The sequence below is a fragment of the Cervus elaphus genome, chromosome 15 (genome assembly GCF_910594005.1).
Source record: "Cervus elaphus chromosome 15, mCerEla1.1, whole genome shotgun sequence".
NCBI lineage: Eukaryota > Metazoa > Chordata > Mammalia > Artiodactyla > Cervidae > Cervus > Cervus elaphus.
This window is the reverse complement of record NC_057829.1, coordinates 70,173,833-70,197,587: the sequence shown is the minus strand read 5'-3', so window position 1 is coordinate 70,197,587 and position 23,755 is coordinate 70,173,833. Positions and strand designations below refer to the sequence as shown.

General features: G+C 41.0%; 1 protein-coding gene across 5 annotated transcripts in view; it reads left to right on the top strand.

Annotated features, from left to right (window-relative positions):
* The window catches only part of SORCS1 (sortilin related VPS10 domain containing receptor 1), a 571,188-nt gene that overhangs the window by 530,439 nt on the left and 16,994 nt on the right, over positions 1-23,755 (top strand). For all 5 annotated transcript variants that reach the window (XM_043926561.1, XM_043926559.1, XM_043926560.1 and 2 more), the window contains exons 23-24: positions 4,244-4,375; positions 14,041-14,140. In XM_043926561.1, the coding sequence (XP_043782496.1) occupies positions 4,244-4,375; positions 14,041-14,140 (232 nt within the window). The remainder of the gene's footprint in view (positions 1-4,243; positions 4,376-14,040; positions 14,141-23,755) is intronic.

The following is a 23,755-nucleotide window of genomic DNA, read 5'->3' as shown; positions in this document are numbered from 1 at the left end:
CCTTCTGAACAAATGTCACCCACAATTTGACAAGACATCTTCTTCTAGGCACATTCCGCCTGCATACTCCACTTCCATAAACAATCAGAGAAATGGAATATCTGCTTATATAGCTGCTTGGGTTTATTGCACAAACCCAGAAAATCAGAAATGACTTTTCCCTAAGGTCTACTCTTTGTTGTTATTCTTCAGTCGCTCAGTCATGTCTGACTCTCTGTGACCCCATGGACTGCAGCATGCCAGGCTTCCCTGTCCTTGACTATCTCCTGGAGTTTGCTCAAACTTGTGTCCATTGAGTTGATGATGCCATCCAACAATCTCATCCTCTATTGCTCTGTTCTCCTCCTGCCCTCGATCTTTCCTAGCATCAGGGTCTTTTCTTCAGTTGACTCTTTTCGTCAGGTCAACACTTCGCATCAGGTGGCCAAAGTATTAGAGCTTCAGCTGCAGCATCAGTCCTTCCAATGAATAATCAGGACTGATTTCCTTTAGAATTGACTGATTTGATCTCCTTAGTGTCCAAGGGACTCTCAGGAGTATTCTTCAGCACCACAGATTGAAAGCATTAATTGAAATCATCAATTCTTTGGTGCGCAGCCTTCTTTATTGTCCAACTCTCACATTCATACTTGACTGCTGGAAAAACCATAGCTTTGACTAGCTGGACCTTTGTCAGCAAAGTGATGTCTCTATTTTCTAATATGCTGTCTAGGTTTGTCATAGCTTTTCTTCCAAGGAGCAAGTGTCTTTTAATTTCATGACTGCTATCACCATCTGCAGTGATTTTGGCACCCAAGAAAATAAGGTCTACTCTTAGCCTAAAAGAAAAGTCAATTTAGGATTAGTTATACATTCTCTCCTGCGCCTGACACATGGTGCCTCATGACACAAAGGGATGAGGAGAGTTAAAGACATTCAGATAACCCCTTCTCAGAAAACTGATCTCACATTCAGTCTTTTGGCAAAGAGCTGATGTTCCCCTTAATCATACCATTGTTTTTGTGGATATTTATTTAGCACTTTACAAATTCCAGAAACTCTTCTCAGTGTTTTGCACTTTTAGACACATATAATCACCAAAAAGAAACCTAGCTTATGATGTAGAAATGGATAGTATGATGATCCCCATTTTACAGGTGAATAGAGGCAAGTAACTTGCCCAAGGTTGTACTGTTTAAAATCAGGCTCTGGAGTTAGACCTCAAGGTTTAAATCTTGATCAAGTAGTTTTCTACCCACTCCACTCTGCTGCTGTCCTTTGCCTTGTTAGATGGAGAGGCAAGAGTGATTGGAATAGTGGGATGAAGAAGGGTTATTTTCTGCGCCTCTGGGTAAATGCCGTCCCACTTTTGTCTTTCTTAACCACTCTGAGCATCTATGACATTGTCGGTGGCTAAACATTATGGCCACCAGGGGGCGAAGCTACCAAACCACAGGCCCCTTTATCCTTGGAGCTGCTGGTTTCTCTTCTCTGCTGTCCTGGAGAGATGACTTACAGCCTTCAGTGAACCCACAGCCCACCTCCTTCAGAGATCTGTGTCCCTGTAGATCTCCTAGGCAGCTGTCCAACACCCCCAGGTGACTTAGCAACCAAGCATTAGTTCAGCAGTGATGTTTTCCAGGCTGGCTCCTCTTCATATTAATTGTAAGGGGATGGGATGCTCTGGGCTGCCGCCCTCCCACCAGCTGTCCACTAGGTTAGATATGACTGCTCATTAATATTTCTAGGCTGCTGCAGAGCATAATCAGCTAAATGCAGAACAAACAGGTTGGCTCCACATCCCTCAGGATAAGAGGTGATGGGGTGGAGGGAGTTTTGAAGACTCCTTGGTTACCCAATCCTAAGAGGCAGCTGAACCAGCCCTGGTTCCTAGCTCCCCACCTTGGCTTTGAGATCAGTAAATATTCTCAGCCGCTTCCTTAAGTCCCAAAGAACACACCCTATTGCCAGGTGTCCCCTAATAAGCTCTATAAGAAGCTTGACTGGATGTCAACTTAATTGTAGTTTTCTTCCTATTCATTCTCTAATGAAATTCAATATGTAAATCAATTGCCTTTTTCCTCATCAACTGGGGTTTTTCTATTGATATTTTGCAATGGGATCTTTAATTGAAAGTCATTCAGTAAATATTGTCGATGATAAGAATGAGTTTAGACATAATATTTGAGTTGAGCATCCTGGAGGGCTATAAAACAGTATGTTACCAGCTGGGACAGGAGCTGCTTTGTGTGTTAGGAAAAGGAAGACAGGAGAGCCCTGGTTAAGGACAGAGGCATCATGGTCAGACCAAGGTTCCAAACTGAGTGTCAGCACTCGTTACTTAGATGGCATTGAGCCACTGTTGAGCTTTCCTCCATCTACTGTCTGTCCTGTAGCAGAAATAGGGATGTGCCATCCAGATTCCCCTTACGGGAGATACAATTGTCTTAGCTGCTGGGAGAGCTGTGGGCAGAGGTTTCAGCTGCCTTTCCCCCACACTGTGTTCCTTTCTGAGTGGCTCAAGTCCAGTGACGCTCTCAGCTCAACCTCAGGCAAATCTGAAGGGCTGTTCTCTTTCTCTTCAAGGTCATCTGAGGCTGCCGATGACCTTTATCATATCTCGGCTTCTCCCTCTGCCCATTCTTGCTTCCTTGCCTTCACTCCTATAGCTGTTGATTCTAAGAATGTCCCCTAATAAACACCCTACATGCTAAGCTCAGAGCCAGCTTCCTGGGGACTTGCAACCTGTGTCTTCACCTGCACAGAGAGGTATAGTAATACTTGCTTCAAAGAGTGCTTGTGGGAGATTGCATTACATTTTATTAAGAAGTTCTTAGGACAATGCCGGACACACAATAAAGATCCAGTAAATGGAATTTCTTACTACTTCAAGAGAGATATAAATGTATGTTTCAGAACCCAACAACCACCTAACTGGAAATCATGAACAATATACTGAAATGAATGGATTTTATGTTGTCCTAGAACTTCATGATGTTCTAGCAGCAAATGTATAGGAAAGACAATCAGGGGAGATACATAGAACCATTTTGAGAAAAGGCTGGAAATGTTGAGAAATTGTAGGTGAGTCTATTCAGTTAAGCATAAGATGTCTGTGTGAGCTGTGGATAATTAGTGTAGGAAGGAAAGGTGGGACCATGTTGCTGAAGGCTTTGAATGTAAATCTAATCCAGTTGGCAGGGGTAATTTGTGCATGAATTTAGATGGGGACACATAATCTGAGTTAGACAGTGGGATAAATCTGGAAGTATTGGTAGTAGTCTGTTTCCTGGAGATGGGGAGGCTGTTATAAAGCTTGAGGGGAGAGAACACAGAGGCTGAATTGAGAGATTAACAAGGCAGGGGTGGGGGGTGGGGGATTTAAATAGGAAGGAACCAATGGGGTCATTTGTCAAGATCTCATAGGCTGATAAGATAGGATGTGGAAAGGAGGGTGTGGTATCATAGGTGAGATAAGGCTTCCTGCTGGGGTATTCGGGAAAAGAGTGCCTCCATTCATCCACATGCAGAATGAAGATTTTGGGGTAAATGTGAGGAGTTCTTGTATAACAACCAAATGATGGGATGCTAGCTGGATGTTCTGACTGGATGCTGCAGAGAAAAGCTGAAATTGTAGCCAACTGAATTCTAGAACCATCTAGAAAGTAGGCTCAGTAAAGAGGAAGTTTTTGAGTGATGTGCATAATTTTAATAGAAGATTGAAGGGTAGCAGGGGGAAGGGCTAAGAGAGCTTCCTTAACTGATCATTAGAGTCGGATGCTGTGGAGAACTCAACAAACACCTGGAGGCTGTGGTCTGGGGCTTGCTGTTAGGTTAGGTGATAGAGGTACGCCTGGTGGATTTGGAGAGAACTCTAGTGGTTCAAGGAAGGAGGAAGCTAAGTTAGAAAGTGTTACAGCTCAAGGGGCAGAAGATAAGGCTCAGTGATGGCCTTCTCACTGACAGGGTCCACTTACTTTTACAAGGCAGGTACTACCATTATGCCACTTTTTAATTTGAGGGGATGCAAAGTGTTTAAGGTCTCATGGGGATAGAGTGGGGGACCACACCTCAGAGTCTGGCTTGAACCCAGTTCTGGCCCTTGCATCCCTCCCCTACAAGTGCACCAGGACCCTGCTTTCACACCCTATCTCCACACCCGCGTGCCTTCTTACTGCACCACCCCCCAGCTCCCCACTGAACACGTGGATCCTTCTCATCAGCTCTCCCCCAGGACTCAAGTGTGCCTCTGTCTCTCCCTCAGGCCACCGGGGTTCCGGCCCAGCACATCTTGGTGGCAGTGCTGCCTGGCCTGCCCACCGCTGCCGAGCTCTTTGTCTTACCCCATCAGGACCCCACAGGAGAAAACAAAAGGTCAGCCGAGGACCTGGAGCAGGTGAGTCCCCAGGTGACATGTCAGCTTCTCCCTCTCTGAGCCACGACCCTGCTAGTCCCTGACCAGGACAACAGCTGTGGGGGTCCCCACTTGGGAGTGAGGGCTCCCACTACCTGTGGACCCTTCCACTTTCCCATCTTCCCTGAAGAAACGTAATCTGGAGATTTAACTACAGCATCACTAGGAAACACATGCAAGAGTATGTATTGTCAGCAGTGGCTAAACCATTCAGGGTATATCCATCTACAGTGTTTACAGTAGACAAGATAAATCTGTGTGCTGACATGGCAAACTGTCCAAGGTATTAGGTGGCAGGAAAAACGCAAGAGGCTGAACAATGTGTAGAAGTGGAATCGATTTACATTGCTTCACATACTTGCATCATGAGAATCAAAGTGAAAGTGAAGTCACTCAGTCATGTCTGGTTCTTTGCGACCCTATGGACTGTAGCCTGCCAGGTTCCTCCATCCATGGGATTTTCCAGGCAAGAATACTGGAATGGGTTGCCACTTTCTTCTCCAGGGGATCTTCCTGACTCAGGGATCAAACTCAGGTCTCCTGCATTGCAGGCAGACACCTTACTCTCTGAGCCGCCACAGAATCCTTGAGAATCAAATGACATATCTTTTTAAAAAGGCACAACTTTTATACAAATCATGAGTCCTCTTTATCACACCAGTCTATGATGATTTGAGTTTATAATGAATAAGTAATTGATAATGAATGAATGTTTATAATGAATGAATGAGTTGACTCTAAGTACCTCCCCTGGCTATAAGGGATTCACTTTCCTCATCTCCAGCACCTCTGGAGTATAAGTGTCTGTGTGTGTGTGTTGTGTGTGTGTGTGTGTGTGTGTGTGTGAGAGAGAGAGAGAGAGAGAGAGAGAGAGGTTCTCTCTCTTCTGCTCCCTTAGAACTTTTTTCTCCCATTCTTCCTTTTAACTTCAGAGTATCCATCTCTGTAGTGAGGATTGGGTTTTCCAGGTGGTGCTAGTGGTAATGAACCTGCCTGCCAATGCAAGTAGATGTAAGAGACACGGATTCAATCCCTGGATTGGGAAGATCCCCCAGAGGAGGGCAACCCACTCCAGTATTCTTGGCTAGAGAATCCCACGGACAGAGGAGCTTTGGTGGGCTATGGTCCATATGGTCACCGAGAGTCAGACATGACTGAATCAACTTAACACACACACACACAGTGAGGATTATTACTATGATGATGTCATTATTGCTGTTCTTATTCTTCACCCGGTCAGTTAAAATGACCAGTCTTGGTCTGGTCACCCTGTTGGAAACTATATGACTTTGGTTTCTCAATGCTCTCTGACAGATATATTAAAAACAGGATTCCTCTCAGGCACTAAGTAAATATTAACTTTTTCTCCTTTTAGTACTTGGAGCTTTTCAGTTTACTTAGAATTAACCCATAATCTAGTCCCTTGATCTCTAGTCTCCAAGATGACTTGAGAGACCTCCATCACAGCCTTGTTAACAACAACCCCAAATTACAACCTGGCCCACCTCCTAGTACACACCCACCTTTCAACAGTCGCTTTCTCAGTTGGCAGAAGACTCACGTCTATATTTTTTTCCATGTGCAAATAACAAATAAAAGAGCTGTCAAGGAAAACCCCAGTGAACCCCATCTCCTCATGAACTGCACTTGAACATCAGACAGCAGGGAACCCATCAACTTTGCATCTGACTTTCCTCAGCCCTCGCTTTCAGCTTCCTGTTATATTCTACAAATTATTCTCTGCACCTACAGTTCAGTGGGAGACAGAATGGAGTATTTCTTATCACCACACTGCTGATGAGACCGAGAGGGGTGTAGATCCCTATCCTGGGCATTTAGGTTGAAACATGTATATTTATGCCTTCTCTGGAAATCTTATGGTTTGTCCATGAAATCCAGAATATCATCTTCTCAATACGGAAGAGTCCAGGTTTAGAGCCAGCCAAGTTCCCAGGTACCACGTCATCTGCACATCTCAATTCCCAATACTTTTCATTCTCTCTCTAAAATACAGTTTCTAGATGTTTATTTGAGAGAAAATGTAGAAAGAAGAGGCATGTGTTCTCTGAAACTTGGTTTACTCGTGTGAGGGTATATCTTGCTCTAACTGTCTGTTTTCCATAGAGTTCTTCTTTCTCTTTGTCTTGTCTGAGTGTCTTCTCCAGAGAGATTCTCAGAGACCTGAGTGAGTGTTCCTGAGGCAGCCAAGTATCATGTACTGATGAGCCATTAATCAGAGACCCAACGGCAGCTGGCTTGGCTTGCTTGAAAGCTGTGGAACTTAACATTTTGTTCACATGTAGGGAGTTCAGATATGTTTTAGAAAGACCACAGGTTTGGAGAAATATAGACCAGGTTTCTAGTTTCAGCTCTTATATCCATTGCTTATATCTTATAGATGAGGAAAATTCAGAAAAGATCAATAATCCAGCCAAAAATCACATAATCAATAATACCTGCCTCGTGGGGTGTTTGAGAGATCATTAAAGAAATGATACAGCAAAGCCCTTGACCTATAGAGGTTACTCAATAAATGGTAAATAGATAATGGTTACATTTATGGATGTTTTGTGATAGGAGAGTATATGAGAAATGCAAAAAATATATAGAGGCATATTAAAGACTAGTATAGTCTGGGGCATGCATTGGCAGAAAGAAGATGGTGACAATAAGGAGAAAAAGATTAATGAATGAAATTACAGGAAAGAACAAAGATAGCAGGAAACAGAAAGAATACACATGAATGAGTAAACTAGAGGGAAGATGACTCATCTAAGTTATCATGCAGATGGATGGCATTAAGGAAAAGCAGCGGAGTACCAAGGGAGATTGTAACTTTTGTTAAGGGAATTGCCAGTGTAGCAGCCTTATCCAGGAATGAAACTAATTTCAGTGACCAAACCCAGCATATGAGAAATCAGTGTCTTATGAAAACTGTTATTACCCAATTAATAAGTACAGTAATGAAATCAATATGTAAACTAAGCCTTTGTCAAGAACCAGCAATACAGGTGCTGCCCACAGGAATCCTATAGTTATGATCCTAAGAGAGGTCCTTTAATTCTTCTCTCTGACTCAGTCACTTTGAAATTAATGAGTTCAGACCCCAACAGGGAGCTGTGAATTGCCTGAGGAGACACAACTCTTTAAGGAGAAGGGGATTCTAGTTCTGTTTCTGCAACTAACTCTCAAGTCTACTGGTCCCCTTGTTCCGTCATGCTGCCCATGTGGATTTGGGTACCACTTGACTTCTGCAAAGCCCCCAGATATCAAGGCTGCTGCCCCAGGAAATGAGCAACAGATGCTTTGCTTTGAGTTTTGTAGGGTTTTTTTTTTTTTTTTCTCCCTGATGAAATGAACATATATTCTGTTCAAACAAATTTCACTAGAAATTTGCAGTTACAAGCTTATTTAGTTGGGAAGTCCAGCTCAGGCATGGATAACTCAGAGAGAAAGTATCATCAGCTTACTCCCCATCTTTGTCTCTCCTTCTTTCCTGATCTCCTGCTGTTGTGACCACATGAGAAGCCTGTCTGAGAATGAAGCCAGCACACAGGAAGACGAGAATGGCCCCCGGAGGCCCCAGTCTTTTATTTAGTCATCTTACCAATTCCATTCAAAAGATAGTACCTCTCCCCTGAGCGCACCCCAAAAACCTAGGGTGATAATTCTCACAGGCTCGACTTCGGTAAAGTGGAGACGTCTCAACTAGCCTGGTAGTCAGGAGGCTAGGGCTCTGTCAGTGATAACTCAATGTGTCATACCCTCCCCAGGATCAGGAGTTAAGGGAGCCCCTCCTAAGTCAAATGGGCTGATAATAAAGAAGGACATGGGTCCTTAAAGAAAAATATGGGGAAGAGAGAAGGAACCAGAGGCAGGCAAAAGCAACTGACTTCCTTTGTCATAAATTACATAGAAATTGCAACTGAGGGCAAAGTAAAAACAACAACCAGGACCCCACTCCTTTAAAGGCTGCACTCTGAATTAGATGAAACTTGGGAAGAACTGGCTTTATTCTCTCTCTCAATACTCTGGCCCCTTTCTTGTAAAGTTACTGCACAGAATTCCCAGCAGGGGAAAAAGTGGGACCTGGCCAGGTGGATCCTGATGACTGGGAGGGCAGGGTCCCAGCAAAGGGCTCTTGGCTCTCCTCCCTTACTTCCTCTAACAGCATTCCCTGGGGAGGACAGATGCTAGCTTAGATCGAGTTATCTTGTCTGTGAAATAAATTGAAAATTCCTCGCAGTGAGAAGCCCTTGACCTTGTTATCTGGATAACGTTGCGCTGGGTTAATCAAGTGACCTCTGTCAGGGAGGGTTCCACCACTCTTGACTTCACATCTCCAGAGAGTGAGAAAAGGCTCACTTGCCCTTAGCTGGCCTCATCAGGGATAGACTCTCTTGCTACCTAAGGCCAGCTGCTCAGGTGTGGAGCATACCCCACCCTGCACCACTGTACTTGCCAGCTTCTCTCTGAGTCCTCAGAGGTGGGCAGATTTGTATCTGGCTTTCCTGGAAGGAGGAAGGACCATCAAGCTGTGTCTGTGATGCTGTGCTGGCGAGATAGGGAGCCTGCATGTTGTCTTGTTGAATCCTTAAAGGGCACAGACACATTTAAAAGGAACAGAACGACCATGGACAAAATGTCAACCACCAATAATGAATTTCCTCTTTAGTTGTTTGTGTTGTCATATACATTTGACAGGTGCAGAAACCAAAATCCAGGGAAAGGAAAAGTACCTCTGAAAGTGGAACAGGTTGTTGGCAATATTTTTAGAAGTTAAAGATTCGTTGTGAAATGTAATAAATAATCTTAGGCCATTTTCGATATATTCAGTCTGCCCTGTCCAGATTTTTCAGAGAGAGAAACTGTAGAAACATTTTGAAGTTCACTTGGAAGGTCACTAAAACAGGAAGTTATAATTGAAAGAATAGGTAAGAGTTGTGCTGAAAGAATACAGCAAAAGGAGAAGGAGAGATGTTTGGAGCTGGTGATGGGGAATTTAGGGAAAGGAAGTGAACTGGGACACATTATTTCTTCATTATGTCATCCAGGAAGAACTTCTTAGACACTGTAGTCAAGCTGATTCTCTGGTGCTAACAAATAACAGAATTGATAAGCAGAAGTCCTGTTTGGCTCCATTGCTTCTTCCATGTATTAACCCAGAAATCATGTTAATTGGGAAAGATCTTTCTCTGTTAATTCCAAAAGTAATGTCATTCAATTACTCGTTGAAGAGGCCTTAACCTAACAGGATCAGGCTTCACTATGTCCATTCCAAGGTAATCCCAGACAAGTCTCCTTCTAAACCTGGCACCAAAATGTTCCTTACGTTCAATAGGGTTTCCATCCCTCCTCACAACTTCAGATAAGCATTAGTTGTGTGATCCAATATAGCTTTGCTGTTGATAAATCTGCTAAAGCCCATATTGAAAAGAAAGAAAGAAAGTGAAGTCACTCAGTCGTGTCTGACTCTTTGCGACCCCATGGACTGTAGCCTGCTAGACTCCTCCATCCATGGGATTTTCCAGGCAAGAATACTGGAGTGGGTTGCCATTTCCTTCTCCAGGGGATCTTCTTGACCCAGGGATCAAACCCAGGTCTCCTGCACTGCAGACAGACTCTTTACCATCTGAGCCACCAGGGAAGCCCAAGCCCATTTTGAGTGTGTATTAATAGTTTCACTTTGTACCATTTCTTTGCGTGTCATGCTTCATAAATTACCACTGCTCTGTTGTCCTTAAGCTTCTCTTTCTTCGTGTTTCAGCATTTGACACTTCCATTCTCATGATCTGAGAGTCAATTTCTTCTGTTGGTTTCATTAAGCATTGTTTGGATGTTGAATGTGTTCTTTATGTGGTAGCGATCTATTGTGTTGACCAAACATCTCCAGCTCACCATTTCTGGGAACTGGTAGATTATACCCATGAGTCTCTTCTGTAAGCAGAGCCATGTGACTAATTCTGGCCAATGAAGTGGGAGCAGAAGTGATGAGTCACTTCCAAGCTGAAGTATTCAAATTTTGTCTCTAGAACCCAGAGAACTCTTTTTTCCCTTCCTCTGGTGGTGTGTACATCTGAGGGGGCTGATCTACCAGCCGATGTCCCTGTGTGACTATAATGAGCTCAGCATCACATCTACCTGCAGTGGATATGGAGCGTTAAGCAGAAAGCACACTTCCTTTGTTTCAAGTCCTCAAAACTGTAGCATCGTTACCTCAGCCTCACCCCTGTTCTGATTACCACACTCAAATTTCATGCTTGTGAAGACGCTGAGAAGTAGAATTGGTGTTTTCCACATACCTGGTCCCTTCCACAGCACCCTTTTGATAGCATCTTTCCAAGTATTTGTATTGAGTTGCCCCTGTCTATTTAAGTGGCAGTTTAAATGAAGTGTGGGTTGCATTTGAATCACAGACATATTTCATCAAATAGGCAGACACGGAGAATAATAGATTTTTCTTTGCTCATGATTATTTAGCTGAAGCAGAATAGAAAGTGGAGAGCCGCAGAAGAGGGGTCACAGTACAAAGGTAAATGAAATTTGCTAAGACGACACACTTGCACTGGACAAGAGAAAGAAAAGTGAACAGATTCGGCTTGCTCGAGGAGGACTGATCTCCCAGCAATTACAGACTGTTTCACTCGAGTCTTCATCATGCAAGCTTGTGTTCTTTCGTTTAGGCTGTCACCACACTGCGCTAAAGTCGCAGTTCATTCTATTCCTTTCGTGGCCAAAGGCTCTCCCAAACATTATAAATTATATTAACTGTTGAATCGAATGTAGCAGTCCTGAGGCTACGGTTAGGAATTGCCTGTAGCTCAAATTGGTCAGATGACACGGGCCTGGTGTTGCAAATCATGTGCTTCACAGTTGGATGAAAAATAGAAGCATAGTTAATGATATGCTACAATTTTTTATCTCCTAAATGTGCTCAGCTGGACTTCCTCCTATATACTTTTTGTGTCTTTGTCAACTGGCTCGAGGAAAATGTTTTTTATGGAAATGCCCTAAGATTAGGAGTCAAACAGAATGAAATTCTAGTCTCAATTCTTCAAATATTAACAGGATAAACTTAGGAGTGTCCTTTAGGCTTCATGTTGCTTTCAATGGAGCTATGTTGTCCTAGGGAAAAACATAGTGAGAAATATGTAACTTGCCAATAGAAAGTGTTCAATGCATAGATATTATACATTCTATATTGTATATATGAAAATATGTGTAATAATTCACAAATGATGAAAACAATACAGGATAAACGCTTCTCCAGGTGGCATGGAAAACATTCAAAATATTGTCAAAGTCTGTCAACAGTTTTGTACTTATTTACTTGCACAGAGAAATGCATGTTATCTAATTGAGCTCATTCTTGTATGCAGTGTAAATTTTATTTAGTTCTGTTTCTGTGCACAAGTTCTTTCGCACACCACAAAGTATGTTATCTTTTTTGTGTGTTCTTTGATGCAAGTGAAATCCATGAAATATACTTTCTCTGCTACCATTTTTGCATAGCCTGTTTAATTTTGTAAATGATACAGATAAAACCGATGAAGCACTGTTATAAACCAGAACAAATTTGGGAAGTTAATTGTTTTCTTCAAGGGACTCTCCTGGAGATTATAAATTAGAAGTATATTGTTCAGATGAACACTTTTCTGGTTTCTTATCTATAACTCTTTCTTGAGGAAGAAACATTGTCAGGGAGAAGAAATACGTATCATTTCAGCAAGTTGGAAGAGAGAAGTCTTTCTCATGCATATACACAGTCCCATTTTGTCCATGGGATGGACTCTGCAAAACAGGACAATTTCTTAATTACTTCTGATGTTTTCTTATTCAATTTAAAATATTTTTTCTGCAAATACAATTACATATGTATGCGCACATATGTATGCATATGTATATAAGCATGTGTATGTACATAAGCATATTAATTTTATACATGATTATTTATTTTGTGTGTGTGTATATATATATATATATATATGTACACATTTCTCTGTGTGTATGTTTATTTAAGAGCCAAGCCTTTCTGTTTAACCTCTACTAAAAATCCACCATCAAATTCTCAGAAAGGTCTTACTGATTGAATGATAAGAATAAGATAGAATAGGAACTTGCACAACTGTAACACTTTACAGAACACAGAGGAAACCCATTCTACACAATCTGTGTTAGAAATCCACTCTTCCTGTAAACCTTGAGCGTTCTGGAAGTTTCTCATTACCCAGGAAAAAGAGTAGCTTATGTAGAGAGAATAAAGCTGTTTCAACATAATTTTATCATAACCGGGTTTCCCTGCACAGTCTGCTAAGTGGAAATATTTGAGAGGCTGAGCTTGCACTGGACCCCAGGTGCGTGACTTGGGTCACAGGTCACTGACCGTCATCCCACATTCTTGTTGTTAAGCAGAGAAGTTCATCTGCAGGGCAGGTCAAGTCCATCACTGAACAGGGACCTCTTCAAGAGACTCTGCTTGAAAACAAAGCTGTCAGGCCCTGCTTAATTGATAAAAGGATCAAAGGTGTCATTTTGGCAACTCAGTGGACTGAGTGAAAGCCCATAAATATAAAAAGAAAAATAATTTAAGAATTTAACTAGCAGAACGATATTCAGAAAGCATCTAACTAGACTTAAATAGCATATGAAATAGAACATTACATTGATGCTTAGAACATTAAAAAAGAGGCAAGGAGACCAGATAATAGGAGTGTGGTTTTTTCTGATAGCTTTTCACAGGTTATTCAAAAGGATGAGTTAAACAGCAGATTGATCTGTTTTTTTTTTTTTACTTTAAACACATGAACAGAGTTTTACCTTGTCTAGAAAATCTTGCCTTTTACTGTTGCTACCTAAAACAGGGTCCTTTGTCACTTGTTGGGGTTAAATGTTTCATGGCCCAGAATTCTGTGGGTCTGCCCAGTACAGATGCATCAGCCTGAGGAGTGATTTTGGGTTCATAGCATGAAACAAGAGTCAGCCAACACGTTAAGCTGTGGTTATGCTTTGTTTCAAATGTATGATTTATTGTATATTTGAAATAAATACATACAGGGAAGCCTGGCCTGCTACAGTTCATGGGGGCTCTCAGAGTCGGACATGACTTAGCAACTGAACTACAACATCATAAGTTATTATTTTAGTAGAACAATATTTATCATCAACAAATACCCATGAACTACCTATTCTTGGAAAGTTGGGTAAGAGGAGGGAAGCAAAATAAGGAATAAGATGGAGTTTACTATCAAGAAGTAAAATAAATGGGTCTGAATCTCATCAGAATTTGTAAATTCTACATATTTGCTTCTTTTAAGTCCTTGTGTATAACAAATGCACTCTCAAAGAAACCCAGGGTGATTTTTTTTAAAACTAATACCTGGGTAATTTTTTAAGAGTAGAAATGATCTGATTTCCTAATTGTTTGTCCTATTTCATAGCAATTCGGATATAAAGTCAAGCCATGCTTAGAAAATAATTCTATCTGCATATTCTGGACTAAAAACTTAAAATCATATACAACTCACTTATATCACTCCCAGGTGTGGTATCAGGATGCCTTGATCAGCATGGTAAATACTGCTCAGCACGTTTGTATGTAGTCGGTGTGACAACTTCAGCAGCACTCACTTTGGCTCTTTTCCTTTCAGATATCAGAACTGCTGATTCACAAGCTCAACCAAAACTCGGTGCACTTTGAGCTGAAGCCGGGGGTCCAAGTCCTTGTCCACGCAGCCCACTTAACAGCAGGTCAGTGTTCACATCCCTTGGTTCTGGCTAGTGACTCTGGCAGAAGGGGATCCCAATTTGTTTCAGCTAAACAAGACTAACTGGTGCCCCTGCTGATCAGAAATAGGGCTTCATTCTTTGGAGGTTCTCTTGCTTATCTTTTTTTTTTTTTTTTGCCTTAATGGGAACTGGCAAGGCAAGAGAAAAAGGTGATTTTCCTGCCTGGTTCCTGGCAAAAACCATCAGTGAATCACTTAAAATTCCCTCAAATAATAGCATATGTCATCTTACAGAAATCTTAAAAATAAAAATAAAGTTAACTTTACAAGTAATATTTTTTTCTGGTCTTTCTGCAAGACTTTATTTTTAAATCATTCATGCTATGAAGAATTTTCTTTCAGTTTGGGATAACAAGGCACAACAGAAATAGCTGGGACTTAGGAGCTGTCCTGGGCCATATCCAGGAGCTGAACCCCAGGTTGGTCTGTATCTTACAAATGAATGAATGTCATTCAACTTCTGTCTCTTCACTTGTAAAAGATGATGAGGAAAATATTCCTCCTAAGGCCATGTAGAAGTCTCAATAGTAATTCAGGTAGTTCCAAGTATATAGAAATAGATATTATTGTGCTATATTAATAATAAATTAACACTATGTATTGGGTCCTTATTTTTGCAGAGTTCTATGCTGGTGTTGCATAAAGGCCAGTAGGCAATGGCCTTTGCCTTCAGAAAGTATAATCTAGTTGTGGTGTTTCAGAGTTTGGTGGTGGCGTGTGGTAGTGGCACTTTGGGGTGGGGAAAGTGGGCAGTGGTGGGATCTCTGAACAAGTGAAATGCATAAATGCCTTTATAGAGAGGCAGTAGCACATTTCTGAGTGCTTGGATTTTGCAGTTTTGCAGCCAGACCACTGGTTTCAGTCTTGTTCCATCACTTACTTGGTGTATAGACTCTGAGAGAAGACTTCTCTATAGCATCTGTAACAATGGAACTGTGTGAAGGTCAAGTTAGTTTAGGTTACACACATAGGGTAATGCCTGGTACAGAGTCAGGTGTTATTTTTCCTTTTAGCCTTTTTTATTTTTAACAATCAAAGTTTTATGAGAAATTTAAAGCAGTGGTAAATTGAAGACAGTCAAAATGACACAGGAAAGCTTAATGGAGGAGGTGGTCTTTGGGTAGGACCTTGAAAGATGGATAGGATTGAACTGAAGAGAGTATTCCAAGCATAATCTTGGAATAATCAGGGAAGGAATGTGAGAGCCCTGAGGGCTGTGGGTATGCTGAATAAGTGGGGACAAGGAGCAGGTTTTTCCAATTCCATTCTCCGGTTTCCTAGAGGTTCCTGGAGGTGTGCTTAGGTCTAAAGGCAGCCAAGCAGGTTGGCCACTGGCCTCTTTTCTACTTGGATTCCATATTTTTACTTTATTAAGATTTCATAAAATGTTTTTCCTTAAAAAAACCAAAACAAACAAAAAAAAAACACTGACTTAAAAAACAAACATATAAAAGTCACTGTGCTAAGCATGGGACGTGGAGGTAGAAGGTGGAAATATGCCAGGCTGAGCTGTTTATTCTTCCTGTGGTGAACTCTGAGAAGCTGTGGAGACCTAGGAGTAGAGATGTGACTGATTCAGAGTGTCACTTGAGAAAGGTGACTCTTAGGAGCAAGGATTGAGTAGAGCTAGTTTGCTATTCTGCAGCAAATGGATGCAATCAGTTGCATCCATCAACAGACATTTATTGAGTTGCTGGCTACTCTGAGCCAAGAAGTGTTCTCAGCATGGGATAGAGCCTCTGCCTCCATGAAGATTCCATCAGTGGAGAAGGCTGGGCAGGTAGCACATTGACAAATGCCACTTTACAAATCATACTGATGGTGAAAAGGTCCTGAAGAAAAAAAGAAAATATAAGAGAGTAGGAAGGGGCTTCCCCAGTGGCCCAGCGGTAAGGAATCTGCCTGCAATACAAGAGACAAAGGTTTGCTCCCTAGGTCAGAAAGATCCCCTGGAGCAGGAAATGACAACCCACTCCAGTATTCTTGCCTGGAGAATCCCCATGGACAGAGGAGCCTGGCGGGCTACAGTCCACGGGGGTCGCAAGAGTTGGGCATGGCTGAGCACGTGCACAGAGAATAGAAAACAACAACGAAGCACCTGTGAGGGCAGCTTGTAAGCCTAAGGCCTGAACAAACTTACCTCAGAGCATTTGATGATCTCCTTGGCTGTTTCCTGTCGAGAAGATTGGCCTTTGGTCTTTGGTGAGCAGTGGTGGCATGTGGCAGTTACACGTAGTTGGTTAAACTGGAAAACAAAGTCCAGAAATATCCCTTGTCATCTGCCCAGTGGCCAAGCCACTGACGGTTGTTGTCATATCACACTCCAAAGATGGATTGATTTGTTTCCTAAATTTGAATCTTACTTTATATATTAGTTAAGGATGCCTTTCTGTGATGACATCTGGGATCCAGATTTAAAACAAAAAAAATAGGAATCCAAAAAGTGGGTAATGATCTGAAACTGCTTTGCCAGCGACTTGGCCTGGAAAATGGATACAGCAAAGGCACCCATGGATCCGTAGTTACATGGAGGAAAGACAGGTCATTCCTGATATCCAGGAAAAAATAATTCCACTGGTCTAAGTTCCAGCTGGCCAAGAGTAATGCAAAGTTGGGAAGATCTAGAAAATGTATCCAATTAATATTCATGCTTCATCCCATAGCTGGAGATTTGGGAAACAGTACTCAGATCCCTCAGAGGAGGGGCTGACGAAAGGGGAAAGGGAGTGTATTACTGGGAGCTTAGGTAAACATGCTGAGATTGGAAGGAGGATTGTACTCTGCAGGGTTGCCAAGGGAACAAAAGGAAACTGCAGTTTAAGGCAAAAGCCCAAACTTAGACTGGGCCATTTTGGAGAGAGTGAGAAAAGTATCTGGCTTCCAGTCATCCAGGCTTTCCCAGGTTCTGATATTATCTGTCATACACCTTTTGGCAGTGTAATTTGAAACCTGATTACCTGGCCTTTTGTGCTTCCTAGGATGACCAGAGTGAACGGAGACTTATATGTGGGTAATCAGCTCCGGTTTGAAGAATAAAAGAAGAGAATGGCAAGGGCTGACATAGTAATTGAGTCTTGGAAATTTTTGCTGTGTTGATTTTAGCCATGTTGTCATAATAGTGTTAGGACAGGCAGTTCCAAGGGAGAGAGGTACAAAGTCACTCTCAGCCAGGCTTTCATATGCAGAAGGCAAGGCTTATGTTAAGGCTGGCACTCTTCAATGACTGTGATGAGGAAGTAGAATATAGGAGGAATCAGTTTTATGTTGGAGATTGTTCCTAAGTTAACTCTAACTACCTGATTTTTTTTTTCTAAACTATTAGAACAGAGGGTAGACTATGGTACAAAGACAGTGGAGGGAATTCTCTTTTCACACATAGAAAACTTGGCATGTTGGGTATGCGATCAGTTGGATTGAGGCAGTTGCCACCATTTGTTTAAATTGAAATTAACACATTCATATTGGGATGGCTAGGAAAAGAAAGCAGAAAAATATCCCGTTTCTTACCTGGGGGAAAGAAGACATGATGAGCAAGAGAATTTGATGCCGAACTTCCACCTAAGCTCCCTTCCCTTTCCTTTCATCCCCTCTGCAGGCAGGAGAAAACAAAAATAAAATACAATCTCAAAAAAGGGAAGAAGGACCACTGCTTGCAACATTTCATGTCTCATAAGCAGGATTGCTAATACCTTCCTAGGGACCATTCCAGCACGCCGATGCATACCATTAATTGCTTAGCAGATGTTCAACAGCCTTCTTTTAAAAATATCTGAGCCAGAGTATATTGCTGGTGGGAGAGGCAATGCATAATTTCGTTTGTCTCCAAGGAAAAAGAACTGTCTCCTTTCAGGAATTTACTAGCCGTGCTTTGTTTTTCAAATTCAGTTCCCTGTTTGCCTTTATGGGAACACAAAGTAAGCGTTCCCAGGTACCTGGATGTCATTAGAGACTGGATTGCGTTTGTTTCCCCCACATGTTCTGTTTGGGAATTCATTAACTTTGGTGTCTAAGTAAGCTAAACTTTTAACACAGCCCTTGTTTTGTTTTTAGCTCTACTTCAGTTTCTGTACAATTCCTCCTGGGGTCCTCACCGCTCCTGATAGCGATGTTCCTGAAACTCTCTGGAAGAAAGTAAAGATTTCAGATTGTGTGAGAATAAGAAGGGATGAGGAGCTGTTATCAAGCAGTTTGAGAGAGGGCCATGCCTTGAGAGGCTGTCTTTGGCTTTTAGGACCGCGTGGCAGCTGGTGCCATGTTTAGCAGACAGAGGGAGTATGACTCAGTCAAGCTGGGGGCTGGACTGGAAACACTGTTTTTTTGATAGAAATGTACCTTTGCTCCTGGTATTCCCAATTGGAACATTACTCCCCTTTCTCTAATTTTCTACATCTTCTAAGTGTCTTTGTATTTTAAGGTTCAGCTCAATGCTAACGTTTACATGTTGTCTTTCTGGAAACCTTTACCTGGATATCATCTATCCCTTGTCAGAACTCACACGGATTTTTTTAAGCTCTATCTGTCTGATCCTCATCATCTCTCCTGTTTAATGTCCTAAGGATACCGTTCACCATGTCTTTATAGTGTCTCTGTCATTGTATCTAGCACAGAAAATTGCACATATCATGTGTTCAGTAAATATTGCTTTTACAAACAATTAGACACATAATTAATTTATAACCTGTAGTTCAGTTCAGATCAGTCACTCAGTCATGTCTGACTCTTTGCGAGCCCATGGACTGCAACACGCCAGGCTTCCCAGTCCATCACCAACTCCTGGAGCTTGCTCAGACTCATGTGCATCGAGTCAGTAATGCCATCCAACCATCTCATCCTCTGTCATCCCCTTCTCCTCCCACCTTCAATCTTGCCCAGCATCAGGTCTTTTCAAATGAGTCAGTTCTTCACATCAGGTGGCTGAAGTATTGGAGCTTCAGCTTCAGCATGAGTTCTTCCAATGAATATTCAGAACTGATTTCCTTTAGGATGGACTGGCTGGAACTCCTTGCAGTGCAAGGGACTCTCAAGAGTTTTCTCCAATAGCACAGTTCAAAAGCATCAATTCTTTGGCACTCAGCTTTCATTATAGTCCAACTCTCACATCCATACATGACTACTGGAAAAACCATAGCTTGGACTAAATGGACCTTTGTTGGCAAAGTAATGTCTCTGCTTTTTATTTTTTTAATTATTTTTCCATTTATTTTTATTAGTTGGAGGCTAAATTCTTTACAATATTGTAGTGGTTTTTGCCATACATTGACATGAATCAGCCATGGATTTACATGTATTCCCCAACCCAATCCCCACTCCCACCTCCCTCCACACCCCATCCCTCTGGGTCTTCCCAGTGTACCAGCCCCGAGCACTTGTCTCTTGCATCCAACCTGGGCTGGTGATCTGTTTCACCCTTGATAATATACATGTTTCGATACTGTTCTCTCAAAACATCACACCCTCACCTTCTCCCACAGAGTCCAAAAGTCTGTTCTGTACATCTGTGTCTCTTTTTCTGTTTTGCATATAGGGTTATCATTACCATCTTTCTAAATTCCATATATATGCGTTAGTATACTGTATTGTTCTTTATCTTTCTGGCTTACTTCACTCTGTATAATGGGCTCCAGTTTCATCCATCTCATTAGAACTGATTCAAATGAATTCTTTTTAATGGCTGAGTAATATTCCATGGTGTATATGTACCACAGCTTCCTTATCCATTCATCTGCTGATGGGCATCTAGGTTGCTTCCATGTCCTGGATATTATAAACAGTGCTGCGATGAACATTGGGGTGCACATGTCTCTTTCAGATCTGGTTTCCTCGGTGTGTATGCCCAGAAGTGGGATTGCTGGGTCATATGGCAGTTCTATTTCCAGTTTTTTAAGAAATCTCCACACTGTTCTCCATAGCGGCTGTACTAGTTTGCATTCCCACCAACAGTGTAAGAGGGTTCCCTTTTCTCCACACCCTCTCCAGCATTTATTGCTTGTAGACTTTTGGATAGCAGCCATCCTGACTGGCATGTAATGGTACCTACTTGTGGTTTTGATTTGCATTTCTCTGATAATGAGTGATGCTGAGCATCTTTTCATGTGTTTGTTAGCCATGTATATGTCTTCTTTGGAGAAATGTCTGTTTAGTTCTTTGGCCCATTTTTTTGATTGGGTCATTTATTTTTCTGGAATTGAGCTGCAGGAGTTGCTTGTATATTTTTGAGATTAATCCTTTGTCTGCTGCTTCGTTTGCTATTATTTTCTCCCAATCTGAGGGCTGTCTTCTCACCTTGCTTATAGTTTCCTTTGTTGTGCAAAAGCTTTTAAGTTTCATTAGGTCCCATTTGTTTATTTTTGCTTTTATTTCCAGTATTCTGGGAGGTGGGTCATAGAGGATCCTGCTGTGATTTATGTCGGAGAGTGTTTTGCCTATGTTCTCCTCTAGGAGTTTTATAGTTTCTGGTCTTACATTTAGATCTTTAATCCATTTTGAGTTTATTGTTATGTATGGTGTTAAAAGTGTTCTAGTTTCATTCTTTTACAAGTGGTTGACCAGTTTTCCCAGCACCACTTGTTAAAGAGGTTGTCTTTTTTCCATTGTATATCCTTGCCTCCTTTGTCGAAGATAAGGTGTCCATAGGTTTGTGGATTTATCTCTGGGCTTTCTATTCTGTTCCATTGATCTATATTTCTGTCTTTGTGCCAGTACCATACTGTCTTGATGACTGTGGCTTTGTAGCAGAGCCTGAAGTCAGGCAGGTTGATTCCTCCAGTTCCATTCTTCTTTCTCAAGATTGCTTTGGCTATTCAAGATTTTTTGTATTTCCATACAAATTGTGAAATTATTTGTTCTAGTTCTGTGAAAAATACTGTTGGTAGCTTAATAGGGATTGCATTGAATCTATAGATTGCTTTGCGTAGTATAGTCATTTTGACAACATTGATTCTTCCAATCCATGAACACGGTATGTTTCTCCATCTGTTTGTGTCCTCTTTGATTTCTTTCATCATTGTTTTATAGTTTTCTATGTATAGGTCTTTCGTTTCTTTAGGTAGATATACTCCTAAGTATTTTATTCTTTTTGTTGCAATGGTGAATGGTATTGCTTCCTTAATTTCTCTTTCTGTTTTCTCATTGTTAGTGTATAGGAATGCAAGGGATTTCTGTGTGTTAATTTTATATCCTGCAACTATACTATATTCATTGATTAGCTGTAGTAATTTTCTGGTAGAATCTTTAGGGTTTTCTATGTAGAGGATCATGTCATCTGCAAATAGTGAGAGTTTCACTTCTTCTTTTCCTATCTGGATTCCTTTTACTTCTTTTTCTGCTCTGATTGCTATGGCCAAAACTTCCAAAACTATGTTGAATAGTAGTGGCGAGAGTGGGCACCCTTGTCTTGTTCCTGATTTTAGGGGAAATGCTTTCAATTTTTCACCACTGAGGGTAATGCTTGCTGTGGGTTTGTCATATATAGCTTTTATTATGTTGACGTATGTTCCTTCTATTCCTGCTTTCTGGAGAGTTTTAATCATAAATGGATGTTAAATTTTGTCAAAGGCTTTCTCTGCATCTATTGAGATATTCATGTGGTTTTTATCTTTCAATTTGTTAATGTGGTGTATTACATTGATTTATTTGCAGATATTAAAGAATCCTTGCATTCCTGGGATAAAGCCTACTTGGTCATGATGTATGATTTTTTTTAATATGTTGTTGGATTCTGTTTGCTATAATTTTGTTAAGGATTTTTGCATCTATGTTCATCAGTGATATTGGCCTGTAGTTTTCTTTTTTTGTGGCATCTTTGTCTGATTTTGGAATTAGGGTGATGGTGGCCTCATAGAATGAGTTTGGAAGTTTACCTTCTTCTGCAATTTTCTGGAAGAGTTTGAGTAAGATAGGTGTTAGCTCTTCTCTAAATTTTTGGTAGAATTCAGCTGTGAAGCCATCTGGTCCTGGGCTTTTGTTTGCTGGAAGATTTCTGATTACAGTTTCGATTTCCTTGCTTGTGATGGGTCTGTTAAGATCATCTATTTCTTTCTGGTTCAGTTTTGGAAAGTTATACTTTTCTAAGAATTTGTCCATTTCTTCCAAGTTGTCCATTTTATTGGCATAGAGCTGCTGGTAGTAGTCTCTTATGATCCTTTGTATTTCAGTGTTGTCTGTTGTGATCTCTCCATTTTCATTTCTAATTTTGTTAATTTGGTTCTTCTTCCTTTGTTTCTTAATGAGTCTTGCTAATGATTTGTCAATTTTGTTTATTTTTTCAAAAAACCAGCTTTTAGCTTTGTTGATTTTTGCTATGGTCTCTTTAGTTTCTTTTGCATTTATTTCTGCCTTAATTTTTAACATTTCTTTCCTTCTACTAACCCTGGGGTTCTTCATTTCTTCCTTCTCTAGTTGCTTTAGGTGTAGTGTTAGGTTATTTATTTGACTTTTTTCTTGTTTCTTGAGGTAAGCCTGTAATGCTATGAACCTTCCCCTTAGCACTGCTTTTACAGTGTCCCATAGATTTTGGGTTCTTGTGTTTTCATTTTCATTCATTTCTATGCATATTTTGATTTTTGATTTCTTCTATGATTTGTTGGTTATTCAGAAGTGTGTTATTTAGCCTCCATATGTTTGAATTTTTAATATTTTTTTTCCTGTAATTGAGATCTAATCTTACTGCACTGTGGTCAGAAAAGATGACTGGAATCATTTCAATTTTTTTGAATTTCCCAAGGCTAGATTTATGGCCCCGGATGTGATCTATTCTGGAGAAGGTTCTGTGTGCACTTGAGAAAAAAGTGAAATTGATTGTTTTGGGGTGAAATATCCTATAGATATCAATTAAATCTAGCTGGTCCATTGTATCATTTAAAGTTTGTGTTTCCTTGTTAATATTCTGTTTAGTTGATCTATCCATAGTTGTGAGTGGGGTATTAAAGTCTCCCACTATTATTGTGTTATTGTTAATTTCCCCTTTCATACTCGTTAGCATTTGCCTTACATATTGAGGTGCTCCTATGTTGGGTGCATATATATTTATAATTGTTTTATCTTCTTCTTGGATTGATCCTTTGATCATTATGTAGTGTCCTTCTTTGTCTCTTTTCACAGCCATTATTTTAAAGTCTATTTTATCTGATATGAGTATTGTGACTCCTGCTTTCTTTTGGTCTCCATTTTGTCTCTGCTTTTTAATGTGCTATCTAGGTTGGTCATAACTTTCCTTCCAAGGAGTAAGCGTCTTTTAATTTCATGGCTGCAATCATCATCTGAAGTGATTTTGGAGCCCAAAAAAATAAAGTCTGACACTATTTCCACTGTTTCCCCATCTATTTCCCATAAAGTGATGGGACCAGATGCCATGATCTTAGTTTTCTGAATGCTGAGTTTTAAGCCAGCTTTTTCACTCTTCTCTTTCACTTTCATCAAGAGGCTCTTTAGTTCTTCACTTTCTGCCGTAAGGGTGGTGTCATCTACATATCTGAGGTTATTGATATTTCTCCTGCCAATCTTGATTCCAGCTTGTGCTTCATTCAGCCTGGCATTTTGCATGATGTACTCTGCATATAAGTTAAATAAGCAGGGTGAC